At 39.5% G+C, this 18,548-nt stretch overlaps 1 protein-coding gene across 1 annotated transcript; it reads left to right on the plus strand.

Moving 5' to 3' along the window:
- The first annotated feature begins 831 nt into the window (after window positions 1–831).
- TTC22 (tetratricopeptide repeat domain 22) lies at window positions 832–18,119 on the plus strand. The gene is made up of 7 exons (XM_007443373.4): window positions 832–1,688; window positions 5,546–5,601; window positions 9,559–9,674; window positions 10,866–10,984; window positions 12,680–12,841; window positions 13,374–13,526; window positions 16,252–18,119. Exons 1-7 carry the CDS (start codon window positions 1,131–1,133, stop codon window positions 16,780–16,782), a joined length of 1,695 nt encoding a protein of 564 aa, XP_007443435.1. The 5' UTR covers window positions 832–1,130; the 3' UTR covers window positions 16,783–18,119.
- The last annotated feature ends 429 nt before the right edge of the window (window positions 18,120–18,548 follow it).

Here is an 18,548-nt window from a genome sequence, read left to right on the forward strand (position 1 = left end):
TAGAAGAGGCAGAGAAGCAGTGGCAGGACCCTCCAGTCCGCACCTCATTTTGAACTGAAAAGAGAATTGACAGCTGGAGTTACTCTAACCTGGGATGCAATGACAACTTTTGATGTAGGTTAGCAAATGTGCTATACGACAATAGAGTTATTGTTTTCCTTCACGACTTGCAACACAAATAAATATCAAGGATTCTCTCATCCCAACAAAATGCAGAACCAAACACAAACCTGGGAATTAATGACCACTCTGGGAAAATAAGTGAGCAAGAAATCATAACCTGCCCTGTTCCATTATTCATCCTAAGTTATACACTGCTTTGTCCCAAACTTAATATTCTGGAACATAGCTGCAGACAAGCTTGAGACTTCAGAGTCACATGTGTCTTCCCTGAAAAGTCCCCAGTACTTTGTAAATTTGTTTCTAAATTGTCGTTCTTAATGGAGCTGAAGCACAAAATTATTAATTACATTATTCATACATTAGCAGTTGTATTCACTAATTTAATTTTAAATGTAAATGAAATGAAGTTGGTTTAGTTTTTGTCTGGCCTCACCCTCTATGTTTTGAAGAATGCTCCCAGCCAAGTGTGATTCTCAGGCTCCAAACTGATCATAATGTGTGGACATCCTAAATAGATGATATGTGGAAAGATCTCTTCTTTGCTCTCCACCCTACTGATTTTGAAATGTATATTAGGGTTGCAGTATGTACATTTAACTATCATAAATATTATAAATAACTATAATAATTATTATAAATAACTATAGTTTATTCAAAATGTCTGATTTCTCTGCTCTCTGTTAGAGTGTGATGATTTTCCAAGTCGTTGTGTCTTGCTCATTACTGGCCAAAATAAGGCTCATCGGAACTGATCTCTACTTTGGGCGATTCACTGATCAAATGGTGAACATGAAGCAGCAGGTTGACTAAGGAAGAAGCAGCATTTAATCCGGCTCCTCCTTTTGCAGACCTCATGTGAATCAGCTAAACCAGAAATACTGGTAAAGAAAGAGGTGGAGAATACAGAAAGGTAAACAAATTTGAAAGGACGGAGAGAAAGAAAGGAAATCCTGGAAAGGTGCTGGTTGAGGCTCCTGGACTGGTGAGGAGTCTTTCCAGCAGGGAAAATGGAAGACGCCGAGGTGGACATTGATACTCTTATTGATGAGATGGATTATATTCCTGGTCACTTTCATCTAGATATGAATTTAAATTTTGAAACTTCTGCACCAGTAAGTTTCCAAGGGAGAGACTTGAAGTTGAAACGAGAGAGTCTACTCTATGAATTAGAGTTTGAAACTGGCTTGCAGCAATATGCCATCCAAAACCTTCTTGGGGTATTTTCTTTCTACCTGGAGGAAGTGGAGCAAGCCAAGGAGATTTTTCTGCATATCATTCAAGAAAAGCCCGAGAATTTAAATGCTTGGGCCAACGTGGCCTACATTTATGACAGGCTGAACCATGAGCAAGAAGAGGCTGAGTGTACTGAGAAGCTCTCTCAGTTAATGGGTTTGGATTCAGAAGACAAGCTGCAGGGAAATCACCAGCTCAGAGCAGCCCGTTGCCTGGCTGAACAGGGCTACGCTTATGCATTTGATATCAGGCTAATGAATGAAGAGGAGAAGGTGGAGAAACTGACTGCAGGCCTCACACTCTACAGCAAGGCTCTTGCTTATGGGAAGCAGGTAAATAAGTTATCATGCATCTTTATATCGTTCTGTATTTAGTGGCGGATTGGAGTTCTATCACATAGACTGAACAAATACCAAGAGGGCAGGTCATGGGTAAATAGGCTCCAAACATTGGGAGCTAAGGGTAGGAGGAATTTTGCAGGAGACAAAGTGGATTCTTAAGCATTCTGTGATCCAAATGATGTGGTATACAGAGAAAATTCCTAATAGCCTTCCTCAGTTTAATTCCTCCAAATATTTTGGGCTCTGTCATTATCCCCAGACACCATGATTATTGACCATGATAGAAGGGACCAACACATGTGAAGGTCACCAAGTTGGGGAAAAAACTGGGCTTGTAAGATGACCTTTCACCAGCATCAAGACAATATACTTAACTATTACCCTCTCTTGGGTAAAAGTGCAAGTTATTATACTAGGCAGTGCATCTACAATTATGTTTGCTACACTAGACAAAACCTTTAGGGGACTGAATCAGGCTTCTCCCATTATGACCCCTGCCCTTCCTGTTTTGAGCCAGGCCTTTGTCCAGAACCCTTGTGATCACCAAGCTCCTCATCCAGCATAAGTGGGTGCAAAAATAAATGAAAATGGCAGTGCCAATGGATAACGCTGAGAAAAGGGGCTTTTTTGGTGGAATCTTAAGTTTGTGTGTTCTTCTGAGTAAGGTACAGAGCTATCCTGATGGCTTAGAATGCTATGTGAACCTAGCCATTGTGGCTTATAAAACAGAGTTTATGGTTTAGTGTGTTCTACACAGTGTACAATAATTTAACCATGAAATCATAGTTATGTTGTAACACACTGTGCAGAACAGAGGCTGTTACCTACTAATGAGTTAAAGCTCTTCCTCCAAGATGAAAGGATTCCATGCTTCAAGCTGCTTTTGGTCATGAAGGAGTTAAGCAGCCTAAATAAATAAGCCCTGGGACTCTGTAGCTAATTGCTTCATTGCTGGCTGCTGCATTTTCATAGGCATTTTTCTTATGGCTATAAGGAATATCCAGACATAATCAGGGCAGGAAGGATTTAGGTTAATAGGTTAAAACATTCAAACTTGAATTTCAAGGGATTTCACAGGTTTCTGAACAGCCCTGGTCCATCCCAAACACTCTTAACTTTCAGTTTTCTGATTAGGACCCTCATTATTATTATTACTATTATGGTTGGTTGCATAGTCAGCCAGATGTTTAGACTGGATTTGGCATTTTTGTCCACCTATCAAGTCCTTCCCAAGGACCTGGGATAGGCAGAAGTTGTTGTTTAATAATATTAAAAGTATTGTCGCAGGATGTAAGCTGTTCCAAATAAAGCTGCCTTTTGCAATTGACTGGTGGTGATTTTGTCAACGGCGATGGTCTTCAAGTGGTGCTCCAGCTGTTTTGGGATTGCACCTAAGGCACCTGTAACTATTGGTATTATCTTTGCTTTCTTTTGCCATAGTCATTCTACTTCTATTTGCAGGTCTTTATCTTTTGTGATTTTCTCCAGTTCCTTCTCTTCTCTTCTGCTGTCTCCAAGTATTGCAATGTCCACTATCCAGACTTTTTTGTCTTTCTTACCAACAAATGTTAAGTCTGGGATGTTGTGTGGCAGGTGCTTGTCTGTTTGAATTCTAAAGTCCCAGAGCACTTTAGCTTCTTCATTTTCTATTACTTTGCCTGTTTTGTGGTCCCACCAGTTCTTGCTTGCAGGCAAATGGTATTCCAATGCACCATTGTTGCTACTTTGTCATGCCATTGTTTATAGTCAGCCTGTGCAATCTTCTTGGAGCAGCTAACTAGGCGGTCCACTGTTTCTTCAGCTTCACTGCAGAGATGGCATTTGCTGTCTGTTGCAGTCTTCTCAATTCTGGCTTTGTATGCATTTGTTCTTAAGGCTTGGTTTTGTGCAGCCAGAATTAGCCCCTCTGTCTCTTTCTTCAAAAAATTATTATTATTATTATTATTATTATTATTATTATTATTATTATTATACACAACAATGTGAAATCACAGCTGCCAGTGCTTTAGCTAGTGTTGGTCTTCATTCACATTGAGTTCTTCCCAAGAACCTAGGATGTCGTAACGTATTGGCGTAATGTATGTGCGGATCCAGGCAACGTGGCCTTTTGTAATTGACAGATGGAAATTTTGTCAATGCGCAGATTTTATAAGTGCTGTCCAAGGCTTTTTGGTATGGTACCCAGTGTGCTGATAACCACTGGGACCACCACTGCCGGTTTATGCCATAATCTTTCAACTTCGATTTTCAGATCTTGATACTTTGTGATCTTCTCCAATTCTTTGTCTTCTATTCTACTATCCTTTGGTATTGCTACTTCAATTATCCACACTTTCTTCTTTTCAACCACAGTTAAATCTGGTGTGTTATGCACCAACATTTTATCAGTTTATATTTGGAAATCCCACAATATTTTAACCTGCTCATTTTCGACTACTTTTTCAACTATTTGTTCCCACCAATTTTTCATTACTGGCAAATGATAATTTTTACAGATGTTCCAGTGAATCATTTTGGTGACTGAATTATGTTATTGTTTATAGTCAGTTTGTGCAATCTTCTTGCACGAGCTGAGTATATGATCTACTATTTCTTCTGTTTCTTTGCACAATCTGCACTTTGAATCATTTGATGATTTTTCAATTCTAGCCTTGATTGCATTAGTTCAAATAGCTTGCTCTTAAGCAGCCAAAATCAAGCCTTCAGTTTCTTTTTTTAATGTTCCAGTTGTAAGCCATTGCCAGGTTTTATCTTTATCCACTTTCCCCTCGATCTTTTCTAGAAATTGACTATGTAATGCTTTTCCTTGCCAGCATTATTATTATTTTCTTGGTTTAAGGCTGTCCCAAAATTGTCACTTTCTTAACACCCAATTTATAGCTCCCAGCAACTACAGGCCACAGAACAAGACAGGAGGCTGAACTATCATAGTACAATATTTACACTAAAGGGCTGGTCTATATTTAATGTTACACCATTGTGCAGGATCCAAAGTTCTTAGCACATTAGAGAAAACAGCAGAGTGGCATCAAAATAACTTTTAAAAATATATTTTAAAGGACTGCCATATAGACATATAAAAATATTGTTCTTTAAACCAGAGCTTTCTGCAATAAGAAAACTACTTTTTCGATTTGCTGTATTTGTGATCTTTTGAACTGTCACCTATATAAAGAATTGTTAGTGAATTAATCCCATGATTTATAATCAATTGGTAATTAATTTATTTATTAAAGGTGATCTATTTGCATAAAGTGGCATATTGATAATACCAAGAAAAGGTTATGTTTTCTCAATAAAAATAATTCATCTGACTGATTTTACTGGAGTTTGTTAACTACATACTATGCGTGAGAATATTCAGCCACAAGAAAGGGTCTGACTCTGACTCCCCAGATATGGTATGATCTGTACCAGTTTTGTTTCTGTTTTTTCTCTGTTTCTAAACCGTGTTTTGATTTTTACTACAGCATTTAGTTTCCAGCTGTGTTTTTTTTTTTAATGGTGCTCTTATGATTTCATTAAATATATACTTTAATACTTTTTTATGTCAGTCTCCTCTCTCAGAAGATTTGTAGAACAGGACAAATAATTGCTACTGAAACTTTTTTATAGAGCTGATGAGTTGATTACACTCTTCATTTTTAGGATTCAATTTATATCAGATGAGATGGACTTTAAGTTTTGTGTTATATGATCTGTGGATTGGAGCAAGAACAGGTCTAGCAACTGCAATCTTTAATTTCATGAAATAATGTCCCATGAATGGTATTGGGGGAATGCAATCATTCAATCACTATCTGCTAATATGACCCTCTCTCCCCCACCACCCCTCCCCCCAATTTCAGATCCCTTTGGAGGAAAGAAGGAGCTGGTATTTTGCCATGTCCACTCTGCACATCAGGTGAGACACGGGAAGGAATCCAGAATGAAAAGTCACCATCACACCTCTCCTCAAAGAGGATATCAAAATAAAAAACAGAAGGAGAACATCTTGGGACAAACTGACATAGGTTTCTCATTCCACTGACAGCTAGAGAATGAACAGTTGTTATATTGTATTTTAAAACATGATTTTTTTTAAAAAAAATCTTGCTGTTATTCCAACTAGCTCACAATAACATTTACCCTTATTAATCTGTATCCTAACAAGACCCACATTAAGGTATCAAGATGATGATAACAGAACTATGATCAGATTTACAGAGTGTTTTAAAATGATATAATAAGTTACAGATAGCTTAATTGATATCAGTGGTATGGTACTTAAGAAAAAACTTTCATTATTTTCCTTGTGCTGTTTTCCTGATTTAAAATAGTCTCCTTCTGCTATTTTCCTCTGGTGATTTACACATACCTGCAAATTTCCTCTCAGAGGGCAAGTTGCAGCACTGAAGAAATATAGCTCAGGAAAACCTTGGTATATATACAGTGGTACCTCGGGATACGAACGCCTCTACTAACGGACGTTTCGGGTTACGACCAGCTTCGGCAGGAAAAATTTACCTCGGGTTATGAACTCGCCTCTAGTTACGAACCGGATCCGCGGCCATTTTCCCTGCTGCCACGCGGTCGCGGCTTCCTGTGGGCGAGGTCGCGGTAGCAAGGAGACGTTTGGTGAGGCTTGTGGTGTGTTTTGCGGTGTTTTGCGAAGGTTTTTGCTGTGCGTGTTAGCATGGCTCCAAAGAAAATGCAGAGCAGGCTTGGCGGGAGTAAGGCTCTGAAGAGAAAATTGCCTCAGGTTGCGACCAAATTTGGGTGGAGGGCGGAACGGATTAACCGGATTTACATTGAACCCTATGGGGAAATTTGCCTCGGGTTGCGACCAAATTCGGAGGGCGGAACGGATTAACCGGATTTACATTGAACCCTATGGGAAACTTTACCTCGACTTGAGACCAACTCGAGTTGCAACCAGAGTCACGGAACGGATTAAGTTCGTATCCTGAGGTACCACTGTATTTCTTTAATCCTAGCACCTTCCCACCCATGCCATAGCATTAACGTGAAGCAGGCTGCTTGTAGCATTTATTATTTTCAAAAACAGCAAGAGATTTGTGAGTACTACCAGATAATCAACACTGTCTCCCTCCCAGGCCTTTTGATTTTCGTATAAAATATACTCAGGATTGATCTGTTGACGAATCTATTCCACATCTTTCCTTCCTTGCAACTTTTCCCGCATGTACCATAGCCCAGACTAAGCAAACTGATAGGAAATTGGCCATATTGAATTTGTAACAGGCCCTGTGGATTGGCTTGCTTTCTTCCAAGGGAGCAAGACAGTTTTAAAAAGAACACCTTCCTTGAAATGGAAGTTCTTCATACACAAAGGGGATACATTGAGATTTGTCAGGCTGCATATCCCTGGCAAAATCAAGGAAGCAAGAATGGCATAAGTTTTGGGAAGGTATCTTTAATGCTAGTCTGGGGTAAATACAGAACCTTGAAAACTGTAACAGTAGGTTCTCAACCTTTTTATTTTATTTTTATGCCTTCGAGTCAGTTTTTGACTCCCGGAGACTGCCTGGACTAGTCCCTGCAGTTTTCTTGGCAAGGGTTTTTCAGAAGTAGATTGCCATTGCCTGCTTCCCAGGGCTGAGAGAGAGGGACTGGCCCAAGGTCACCAATTTTGTGCCTAAGGCAGGGCTAGAACTCATGGTCTCCCGGTTCCTAGCCTGATGCCTTAATTACTACACGAAACTGGCTCTCTTCAACCTTAATTATAGTGAGTTAATTAAGGAACAGCCTCTTTGAAACACTTTCTTCCTATATCTCTCCCCTCTAGACTGAGTTCTTCTCCAATAAATCAAACCCCTTATCCCCCACTTTCCCACTGTTTCTCCTAAGATGGCTACCCACTAGTTATGATATTGTTACATCAACAGGGGGTTCATCTCCTGCCAAAAGTCGTAGGACTACACCTTCATTTAGTAACCCCCTGTGAGGAGATCTGAGCACAGAGCTTGTATTCTGTTTTGCCCCTGGATCGAATGCTACAGCTCCTTTCCCAGTCTGACACTGTTCTGATGTCTTGACAATCCAGCTCTGAGAATTCCCAGAGTTGGTGGGAAACTGGTGTGCCTTGTATGAGGAACACAACTGGGAAAGCTGCATTGGACTACAGTCATGCAAGATTCCTAAAAAGGGGTCCGTGCCAAAATATGCGAAGTTAAACATGTCACTTTCAGTCACATCACTTAAAAAACAAAGTGGAGGTCAGATAATTTTGGAATGGGGACAGGGAGGAAAATTGTACTATTGGGGGGACTGTAACAATCTCTTATTTGTGGCTTCAGCAATGAAATTTCACACCAATGGAATAGAAGGGGCCATTTCAATCAGGGGAAAGAGGGGAAATCTTCATAAAAATTGATCCCTCCCTCCACTTGCTAAGATTTTTCTATTTTAACTTAATATAACTGCAAGTCTCATATTTAATTTGGCATTTAGATAAATGTGTTACAACTTCTTGTAGACATATTTAGCTAATGAATATCTGAATGAATTCTGATACTAACTAAAATGTATGCTGTATGGTCTGAATCACTATTTAGTAACCAATGTGAAATTAATTACCTAGGTACAGTATATTAGCAGAAACAACAAAATGCTTTGAGACTTCTTAAAGATTAACAAATATATTAAGGCTGTGTTTTTTGTTGGAAAATTACTATGTGTGGGTGTCTTTAATATTACTATGATATAGTAATAGTGATATTATTATTACTATAATGATTTGCTTTTCTGACACATTAAACATTCCATGGCAACTTTTGGAGGGCCTCTGGCACCTTTGGTGTTTCGTTTCAGCTTTAGAAATAAGGAATACAGAAAAGTGAGTCACGCTAGCATCAGGTCCACAGTGTTTCAAACAGGGGTTCTTCTTTGAGATCCCAAAGATTGAAAAGGCCTTATCACTGGGTTCACCTGCATTCCCTGTTCTTTGTCATTCGAACAGCCATCATTGTTCCCTTTTTAAAGTAAAATAGAAATGTTTTCAAACAAAAATAATGCAAATTAAAGACGAAATCCAAAAATGTGCTTCACTGTTTATGAGTAGATGATACATGAAAAGGATATGTGGCTGAATATTATCTAAGAATTTATTGTTCCAAGGCTTCTTAAATAATGTCAGTTTTTTCTACTGGGGTGTTTATTCCATAAGAAATAACACAATTATAATGTATCAGTTATCACAAAATAGCAATATTTCAAATACTGAAATGAGACTGTTCTGAATTAGTTGCAACATATGTCTTAAGAGCAATAATTACATTTAGAGTTCACACCTCAGAATCTTTTTTTAGTGGAATCTTCTTATTAAGTTCTATGCACATGTTGGGCACCACAGACTAATGTTCTCCACTCCCCTTTCATCAGTTTCTATATGCATGCTTCTCCTGACAGTTCAAAATATGTTTTTTGGCACCATTTTTCATATAGACAAAACAAGCAACGGACATATGTAGGATGAAGACAATGACTTGAATGAGGCAGGGTGGTTGTATATTAAAAAACTTGTCTGAAAACATTCCATGTCTGATGACTTTAGACCAACTTACTTCTCTGTGGAATAATTTGGCAACCTCCCATTGTCAAGTTACAAGAATGAATCAAAAGATAATGAAAGTGGCTAATTCACAATGATACAACAGCTTTCCTCTGGACCACATAGAAGCATCACAGTTAGAGGAGGATGAGGAGCACAGAATTCAAAGAAGTATGTCTAACATTTGATTTGTTGTTTTTTTGAAAGATATTAATTCTATTGGAATTTTTAAAAAAGTAAGTTGCCAGTAAGTCCAACAGATCCTGCATTTGTTCATAGGAATGATATTAGTTCCTCTTTTTGCTTCAGACTAGATGGGGTGTGGATGAACAAAGGTGAGGATGAGGAGAAGAGATTGCCAGCTTTCAACAGAACTCTGGTTTTGCTTCAGCAAGTCCTGAAGTCTTCTAATCTACACTACAGAGGTAGGAGAAATGATTTATCAGTATTTCTTAGCCCCCAAAGGCCATAGCAAGGACCAGGCCGAGTCAGACCACTGGGGTACCACATGCCAGAATGCATGTATCTGCTTGCATGCGCACACACACATACACACACACAAAATCTGGTAGCGCCTTTTCTGATTAATAATTTTCATTATAAGGCCTAAGCTTTTGTGCTGCAGCTCACTTGATGAGATCCATAGAATGTCTCAAGTGATATAGGGTTTAAATTGGGATAGAGAGGGGGAGAGGAGGGAAGACAGGTTGGTTGTTACCACAGACTAATATGGCTCATCTCCTACAACACACACACACACAAATACACACACACACGCACAATTCCATTTTCTTACCAGCAAAGTTGCTCATTTTCACACCCATTACCAGAAGCTTTACATCCCCCAAGTTGATTGCAATCAATTCTGCATAATCAGATACTTCAGTCCAAGTAATAAAAGTTTATATCTTCGATTCTAAAGAGCTTTCTGCACACTTCTATCATTTTTGTTGCTGCACTTCCCACACATATTAGCTGCTGTCTTTTGGTTTGGAAAAAATAGTCAAGGCAACTGTTGATTAGAGTAATTCATGCAGGCATAAAAATGAAATACAAATAAATACAGAGCAATATAAACAGAATGATGAATATGTAAATATGTGGGCATTTATGTATTGCAATTATTTATATAATGTAAGCTGCAGTAAGTGTAAGCTGCTCTCTGCTTTCCACCAGCTTCATTAGATGGTCAGAAGCAGGGAAGAAAAAGGAATGCTCTAATGCATGACCCCTATGAGCTGAACTCAACTCTTGGTGACCTCATGGATACATCCTTGTAGTTTTCTTGGCAGTATTACATGAGTAGTTTGGAATTATCCTCCAGGATACCTTTTCAACTTCACAGTCTAGCCTACAGATCTGTACTTCCCTGATGGTTCCCCATCCAGGTACTAACCAGGATTAAGCTGGTTTAGCTCCTCAGATCCACCAAGGTCAGCTAGAATGCATCAACATTTTCTGATGTAGAAAGTCCTTTTCCATCTTTTCTGCTATACCATCTCAGGGGCCGTTTCCAATTAATAAGGGGAAATTTAAGTTTAGTAATAAGGCAGAAATTTCCCATTTATTTTTGAATGGAATGATCTGCTCTGAAATATATCTTACTTTTTCTTTAGCTTTGGCCTGGTGCTATCTTGGGATGTTACTAGAAAGGAAATATTCTTTCTCAACTACTCCCATGGGTATTAATGACTGTGGTTATGCTGGAACTGATCCCCTGGATTGCTTTGGAAAGGTAGGCTTGTATAATCATTGCGAAAATGCAAAGAAGGGAGTGGAACTCAGTTTCCCAAGTGCCCAACAATTCTTTCATGACAATATATTAGATATTTCTTTTCTTTTTGTTCTGTTCTTCCTACTGCTTGTAATCAAATACATATTATATGGAACAAACAGAACTAGCACTGTATCTTCCCCCTTCATTTTCCTCCCTGTTCCTTTTACAAATGTTAGTGGGATTGAAAGTTGATTGCTTCTCCCAACATAGGGGAATGAGGTTTATCCTTCCCTTTCTAGCCCTAAATCACACACACAAACACACACACACACCTAAGCCACATTGCAGGGACAAGGGGAAACGTGTGGCAAGGGAAGTTGGAAGCAGGTGTGAAGAATTTCGGCTGCATTGGGAATCTAACCTGAGCTGGGTACATCCAACTGAGAGGCCAGGCCCATGAATGCTGGCGCACCTCCTCAGCCCCCCCCCCCCCCACACACACACCTGGCTGCACTGAATAGTACAAACTCAGGCATTTTCATGAGTGTCTGTAGAATGCTCTGCTGAACAGGAAATCCTCCTTGATCCCAATCCCATTCAGATAGTTTTGTTCAAGGGGATGTAAGAACAATACTTCAAATCTTTTTTTTTTTTAAGATAGGAAGTTTGGGGCACTGACATGGGGGCAAGTTCAGTCCACACAGAAATGTGGGGGCAACATGTACTACCCCTACTCCTTTTTTATATAGGGATGAGTACTTAGAACAAGGAGATGTGCCCAGAAGAAATATCCCAGAGCTATAATGAAAGGATGATTTGATTGGTTTCATCTGCTCCTTTGGGCACAAGCAAGAGAAGCAAAAAGCTTCCTCCAAGCTTCACAATTACAAAGGAAGAAGAGGAGGAAGAGGGAAGTTGCTATTCTGCTGATATTCTACTGTCTCTAATTTTAGCTGACTGACATGAGGAATGTCCCTAAAGCAGTGTTGTCCAAACTTGGCCACTTTAAGATGAGTTGACTTCAACTCCCAGAATTCCCCAGCCATGCTGGCTGGGGAATTCTGGGAGTTGAAGTCCACTCATCTTAAAGTGGCCAAGTTTGGACAACACTGCCCTAAAGCCTTAAACCTTAATCAAATCTAAATAATCTAACATGGCTTTTCTTTGCTAAATCTTCTAGTCTTTCTAGGGAACTGGCCAAGTTTTCTTTCAGCCATGAATTAAAGAAGCTGAGGGCATGTGGGATCTTCCATTTTTAAAATGTCTTGATGTAAAGTCACAGCCTGGTGACTTTATATCTCTTGGACTACAATCCCACTCACCCCAACCAACTGGCTGATGATTATGGGAGGTGTAGTCTAATGCAGCATCCAGGTGGGGGTGGTTGTGACAAGAATATGGCTGCTGAACACATCCACTTTCTTGGAATTGGAATTGTTGTTGTTCATAAAGCTGCTCAACACAGGCCTGTTCTGGGAAGGCAGCGATACCATTAAGTCAAAATGGGTAGCCAGGCTTTTACAGTAACAACAGTTATTAACATAGTGGACAAATCCCTTCTTTTATTGATTTCCCACCCAACCTAAGTGGCCAAAGGGCCCCACCTTTTCATCTGTGTCCAAACTGTGAATATAACTGATCATAGTTTTCCCTGTTCATGGCCAACTGATGACTAAAGGAGGCAAATGCTTTGTGAATGTGTTTGCTTTTAAGGCAATAGAAGTTGCTAGAGGTAATCCACCTGTCCTCAACCGCCTGTCAAAAGTCTTCCATTTCCTTGGCAAGCTGGAGATGGCAATGGCAGTTTGCAACATGGCTCTGGATGTATTGCCTGATCCAGGACTTAACTGGCAGGCATATTGTATGCGTGCCAAGGTATGTAGATCACTCTTAAAAGAATCCACTTGGTCACATAGCAAAACAACTGGGAGTACTTTTGAACAGATGATTAAAGTTAGTGTTTGTTCTGTCACTGCAGATCCTACCCAGTGAGAGCATTTCTGAAGGATCTAATACTTTTAAGAATATCTTTTATTACATCAAACTAACAGGCACAAGGATATGCATTTAACTATATTAGCAACGTAATATAACATTGACATTAAAAGGGGGTGTAGCAGAGGAGTTGAGCCTACACATTGAAAGTCTGGAGGTCTCAAAACTCCTCACCCAGAAACCCTCTAGGTTTTCATCATTCTGCCTTGGTATATCTGTTTGGTATACCTCTTCTTTTCCAGAGGAATGCCTTAGCCAGCATCTTCCCCCTTAGCCAGACCACATTCCCCTGCTCCCTGTTCAGCTTCTAGGAGCCTCAAAAGCAGAGAAAAGGACATGGGGTTATATATTCTCCCTTTCAGCCGTGATAAAAACAAATGAAGTCAACTGAATTCTATACCTCTATCTTTAGATGCTGATTAAACTGTATTTGCGCGACGCAGAACGTGTGAAGATAGGCTTGGCTGGAATGCCGGACCAGAACAACCTTTTTGGGGCCAAAGTTGATCTTGAAAAAGTCATCCAAGTACATCCCTGCCTGAAAATTTACCATGACCTTGGCCAGGTAAGCGAACGCATCCATACTGTCTAGGTATTTTCATGGAGTTCACTATTTTAGGGTACTCCCAGATGGAGAATTCTTAGGGCTACTGATCCAAAAGCATTGGGCAGTTATTCCATTTTTTCCCTGACAAAAAGAGGCAGAAGGACTGATGGGAAAAGAAGTGAGATTTACAGAGAGTAGACAGTGATGTTGGGACCCCACTTAAAAGGCCATCTTTGAAGTCTGTTGATGGTGGATTAGAAGCCTAATCTGAAAACAGATAATAAAATGTTGCTATTCAGCAAGTTATAGTGTAGGACTAAGGAGTTGTTCTTGTTTTGTTCAAAATCAATTTGCTCCCATGTTAAAAATATCTGCTCATAAATTTATTAAATTGATACAGCCAATCAAGAATAGCAGGGTCCAAAAGCTCTTGGAACTTCACATCAGACACTCAGCCCCTTGCTGTGTGGGTAGGGCTTGCATCATGATGCTGGAATGTTGCTTATGTCACACTGACCCCTCTTGCCCCTCCCGCCTGGATCATGAAATATTCTAAGTCTGAGCAAAATAGAATAGCTGTAATTTTAAAGATGCAATATGCAATAATACTAAATAGCAATTAAGCATACTTTTTTTAGCAAAACAAAACAAATCAGGTGAAAAAGACTATGTTAAAGCATAGGTTTTCTGATTTAAAAGTTCTAGTTAAATATATATATATCTTTAACCAGAACTTAATTTGCATACACAGACACACACGTGCGCACTCTGTGTGCCTGTGTGTATGCAAATTAAGTTCTGGTTAAAGATATATTTTTTCACATGATCCTGAAAAAAGTCATACAGAGGTGCCAGGCAAGCCATTCTGGGGAGAGTGGTTAACGGCTGGGATTTGCTCACCTTCATTCATTTTGGGAAAGCCCTCACAAAAGAACTTAACATTAAGGTACCTTTTTGTAAGAGACGATGAGCATTGAGACAAGTTGGCTCCAAACTGTTAGGGTCTTTTTTGTTTCCTCCTATTTGCTGTTGAATCTTAAAGGTTTAGGCTTTTTTTCTTATTATTATCTGAACAATTTGTAAGGCCACCCACCTCTCAAAAATGACTCCAGGTGGCATACAAGAGTTAAAACTACAACCATTGTTAACAAAACCCAGCACGGGAGGCCATGAACACAATCTAGCTCATAAGAATAACCTAACCACAATTAACTGGCAGAGCTCCCCTAACCCCGCAGCCCAAATCTCTTCACTTTATAGAGCTCCAGGAAGGGAGGTCTGCCGCAAAGCCCACGCTTTCCGAGAGTTTGGATTGCGGAGGCAAGGAAATGCTGCTTTTCTCTTGCAGGGTCACTTTGTGGAATATCAGTCTGGCTCCCTTGGCAGGTCTTCCGCAAGATCCCCAACCCTAAGTTTTTCTGGATAGCCTTCCCCTGATTTGATTCGATGTTGCCATCTTTTATTTTCTTTCTATTCTTGAAGTGTCATCCTGTTTTTATTTTTATATGAATTTGTTTCACGTTATGTATCTCTGTATGAGGCACCGAGAGTCATTTCTGATTGCAGTGACATACAAACAAGTTTAATAAACAAATAAACAAACCATATCGTTAGTTTAGACATAATCTGCCTTGGAAGCTGTGCTGGAAAGAGGGAACTCAGGTCAATCATATAAATAAATATTGAACAAGGGGAACATTGAAAAGCAACTCATTCTTCCCTCCTTGCCAATAGACAGTGGAATGCAGGTGTTATAAGAGGCACTTTGCCTGAGCAGAAAAATTACAAATTGTCATTGGGCTGACCAGACTATTTTTACATAAACATAAATCTTAGCTGGGAAAGTCCCTGGTCATCTCTCTCTCTCTCTCTCTCTCTCTCTCTGTAGGTCTAGTATTAAATGAAGATTCATTCAACTCTTATAAGACTAAATGAGTGGAGATTGTTGAACTTAATATAACCTATGAATCTTTTATTCTCTTAGCCAATATAATGCTTCAGTGGATTTTATTGATAATTATCTGCCAAGTAGCTTCTACATTGGCTTATGTAAAAAATCGGAACTGTTCTGCAACAGCATATCTTAGGGAACTTCTCTCTTCAGGAGTCTGTGTCCAAGGCAAGCATGACCAACTTCATCCAGTCCTTGGTGTCCTTTTGGCAGATCTTCTAGCAGTGCAAGACAGTGCTAACAAAATGTTGCATACTGCTGAATAATAGACCTGTAATTTTCTATCAGTTTTGGGCCAAAAATCTCAGCACAAATATCTATGTTAAGTATCTAACACACTTACTTTATTTATTTATTTTTTAAAAACCCAAACTCCTAAAAGAAAAGAAGAACTGAACTTCCTAGCTTTCAGGTGGCATCCTTAAATTATGTGTTCTTTGGTTCACAAAAGAAAAAAGAAAAAGAAAAAAAAATAGTAACAGTCCTTCCCATGATAGAAGGGATACCCCAGGGCTTTCTGCATGGTGGTTCTTTTATTCTGACACTCTGTCTCTAGAGACTAATCAGAGTCTGATACAACAAAACTTTGAGGTTCAAGATCTTCCTCCTTGGAAAATATTTAATGATTGATTATAACTACATGGAAAAAATACTTCTTTAACCATTGAAGTTTAAGATTGTTGTTTTCCATATCCTGTGGACCTTCTTGGTTCTTTATATGTAAGATTATGCTTTTTTTTTAATGTGTGGCCTTGGTGGTTGTTGGTTTTTCCCCTCTGTTTTTATTAATAGGTATATTACTACCTGGGAGTAGATGCCATGCAGGAGCTTTTCCTTGTGGATGAAAGTGCCCTGAACAAGGCCCTTGTGCTCCTTGCTAAAGCTATGGAATTAGATCTGGGAAATGTCCTGCCCGAACTCCAGGTGTTGAAGGGAAAATGCCTTTGGATTAAAAATGAGTTGCTGGAGGCCATGGAATGCTTCAAGCAGGCCATAGAGCTGGACGATGTGGGTTCCATGCACAGAGAGAGTTTCCGGTGCTTAATGGAACTGCTACTTACCCTGTTTGCTCAGAAGAGAATAAATATGGAGATGCTAATGAAGGAGGTAGAGCTGTGGGTAAAGAAGGCAGAAGACAAATATCCAAATCAGCAGGTGCAACAGGAACTTCGGCTGGTCTGTCGGCATCACACCAGTGAGGTGCTTGAACTTTCCAAAGCCATGCTGGCTCGAGGGAAGACCGAACTGGTGAAGCTGCTTTTTGAGACCATGAAGTGTGATTTTAACCGAGCCAGGCTGAGTGAACGTTCACTGTCTTTCTGAACTGCTGCTTCAAGTAACTCTTCATCTATCTACTACCTTAAAGTAATTAAACACTCTTTCTTTAGCAAAAGAAACTATATATTTGAGAGCTACAATGCTTTCTATGGACTCAAGTATCTCATGTACCTCTGGAGAAACCAAGATATGTATGGTGATCTTCAGAAATGTCTGTTCCTTTCTCTTTTTTTAAATAATGCATTCAGAAATATGGGTGCCCCCTTTTTAAGCAGGAAAATATTGTGAGTATGGATGTGTTTGTGCATGATACCTTCATGAGGACCAACCAGAATGATGCAAAAAGAGTGTGCAAGTTTTCAAACCTATGCAAATTCTTAGTCAGACAATATGGCAAAAAAACGTGGGGAGGAAACAGAGAAAGTTTGAAAGATAAGTGAAATGTTTAAGCCAGGGGGTCTGTACGTTATAGTCACAATGCTGCTACTGCACACAGCCACCACCTTGAAACTGATTTTGGGCTGCAGATCTAAGCAGTTGAAACTTGGTTCCATAACATACATTTAGGCAAAAACTTTTGAAGACTCCTGATTTATGCTGCAGTCCAATGTATGCCTACAGATAGGTACAGCCTCCTTCAAAGTGAGCCTGGCTTCTAATATCCATATTGTTTTCGGAGCCACATTGTGGAAGTGGTTGAATATTTTCTTCTTCCAGGACTATATTTGACTTCCCAGTCTAGCCTACAGTCCTGATTTTTCCAAGTGGTCTCCAGTCTAAGTACTAAGCAGATCCACCCTGTTTATCTTTGTGACATCTATTAGTAGTAAATCCTGAGTTGAAGCTATTCTAATAGTAATAAATAATACTATTCCAGTTTCCACTGTTTAGCAGATTACAGATTATTACTTCAAAGAAGAAGCTAAGATGTAGAACAGGGATGGAGAATCTATAGCCCCCACAGATAAAACCACACTACCCAGTTGCCCTACCAGCCAGTATGACCATTAGTGAGGGATGCTAGCAATTATAGTTCAGTAACATCTGGATGGCCACAAGTTCTCCTTATGTGGGTTAGAAGCCAATTAAGAATCTTTACTATATGAATTAGCATACGGAGGATGTAAGGCAATTGAATGAGATCCAAAATCAGACTAACCTACTATTGTCAGTGCTATTTATCAGTATGTATTCAGTTTGGCTTCCGGGAGATTAGATCTTTTTCAGGCTGACTGCAACTTTGATTTGTTTGGGACAACGGAACCTGTTGGGTTTGGTTTATTTTCCCAGTTTTCCAAACCTTTGTGTTTGCATTTTTACATGCTCTTTCCCGTCTATATCCATTTTTGTGCCTGCTTTTTCAAAAGGCTGCATTTTTTTTTCCAAGCAATTTTCTCTATAGACTTTGAATGCATGTTTACTATTTGGTACATTTTTAATGCTTTGAATTGCGTTGCAAAATTCAACATGTAATTTTGCAACGCAAACATGGAAAAATGTGCTTTCCAAATTGTGTACAAATTTGGGTATATGTGTGTGGATTAGGTAAGGGCCAACTTTTTTCCCCCCATCCCTTCTTGGACAAAATTATTATCAAAGGAAAAAGTGTTGTCATTTACCACCAGCTCCCTTGGATTGAGATTCCACACAACCAGTGCACCCCTTAGCACCTCTGTCCAGCCCTCAGAAGCCTCATGAACCCTAATCCCCAAGTTTTCTTCTTGGAGTTCCCTGATCTCACCACATTGACATCATCAAAGAGATGCTGGGAAGCGATGTGTTCTTCTGTGAATGGACACTGTTCTTCAAGT

The sequence above is a fragment of the Python bivittatus genome, unplaced genomic scaffold (assembly GCF_059951505.1).
Source record: "Python bivittatus isolate LINGU-HERP-01145 unplaced genomic scaffold, Pbiv_v1 ctg000700_np1212, whole genome shotgun sequence".
In the NCBI taxonomy this organism is placed as follows: Eukaryota; Metazoa; Chordata; class Lepidosauria; order Squamata; family Pythonidae; genus Python; species Python bivittatus.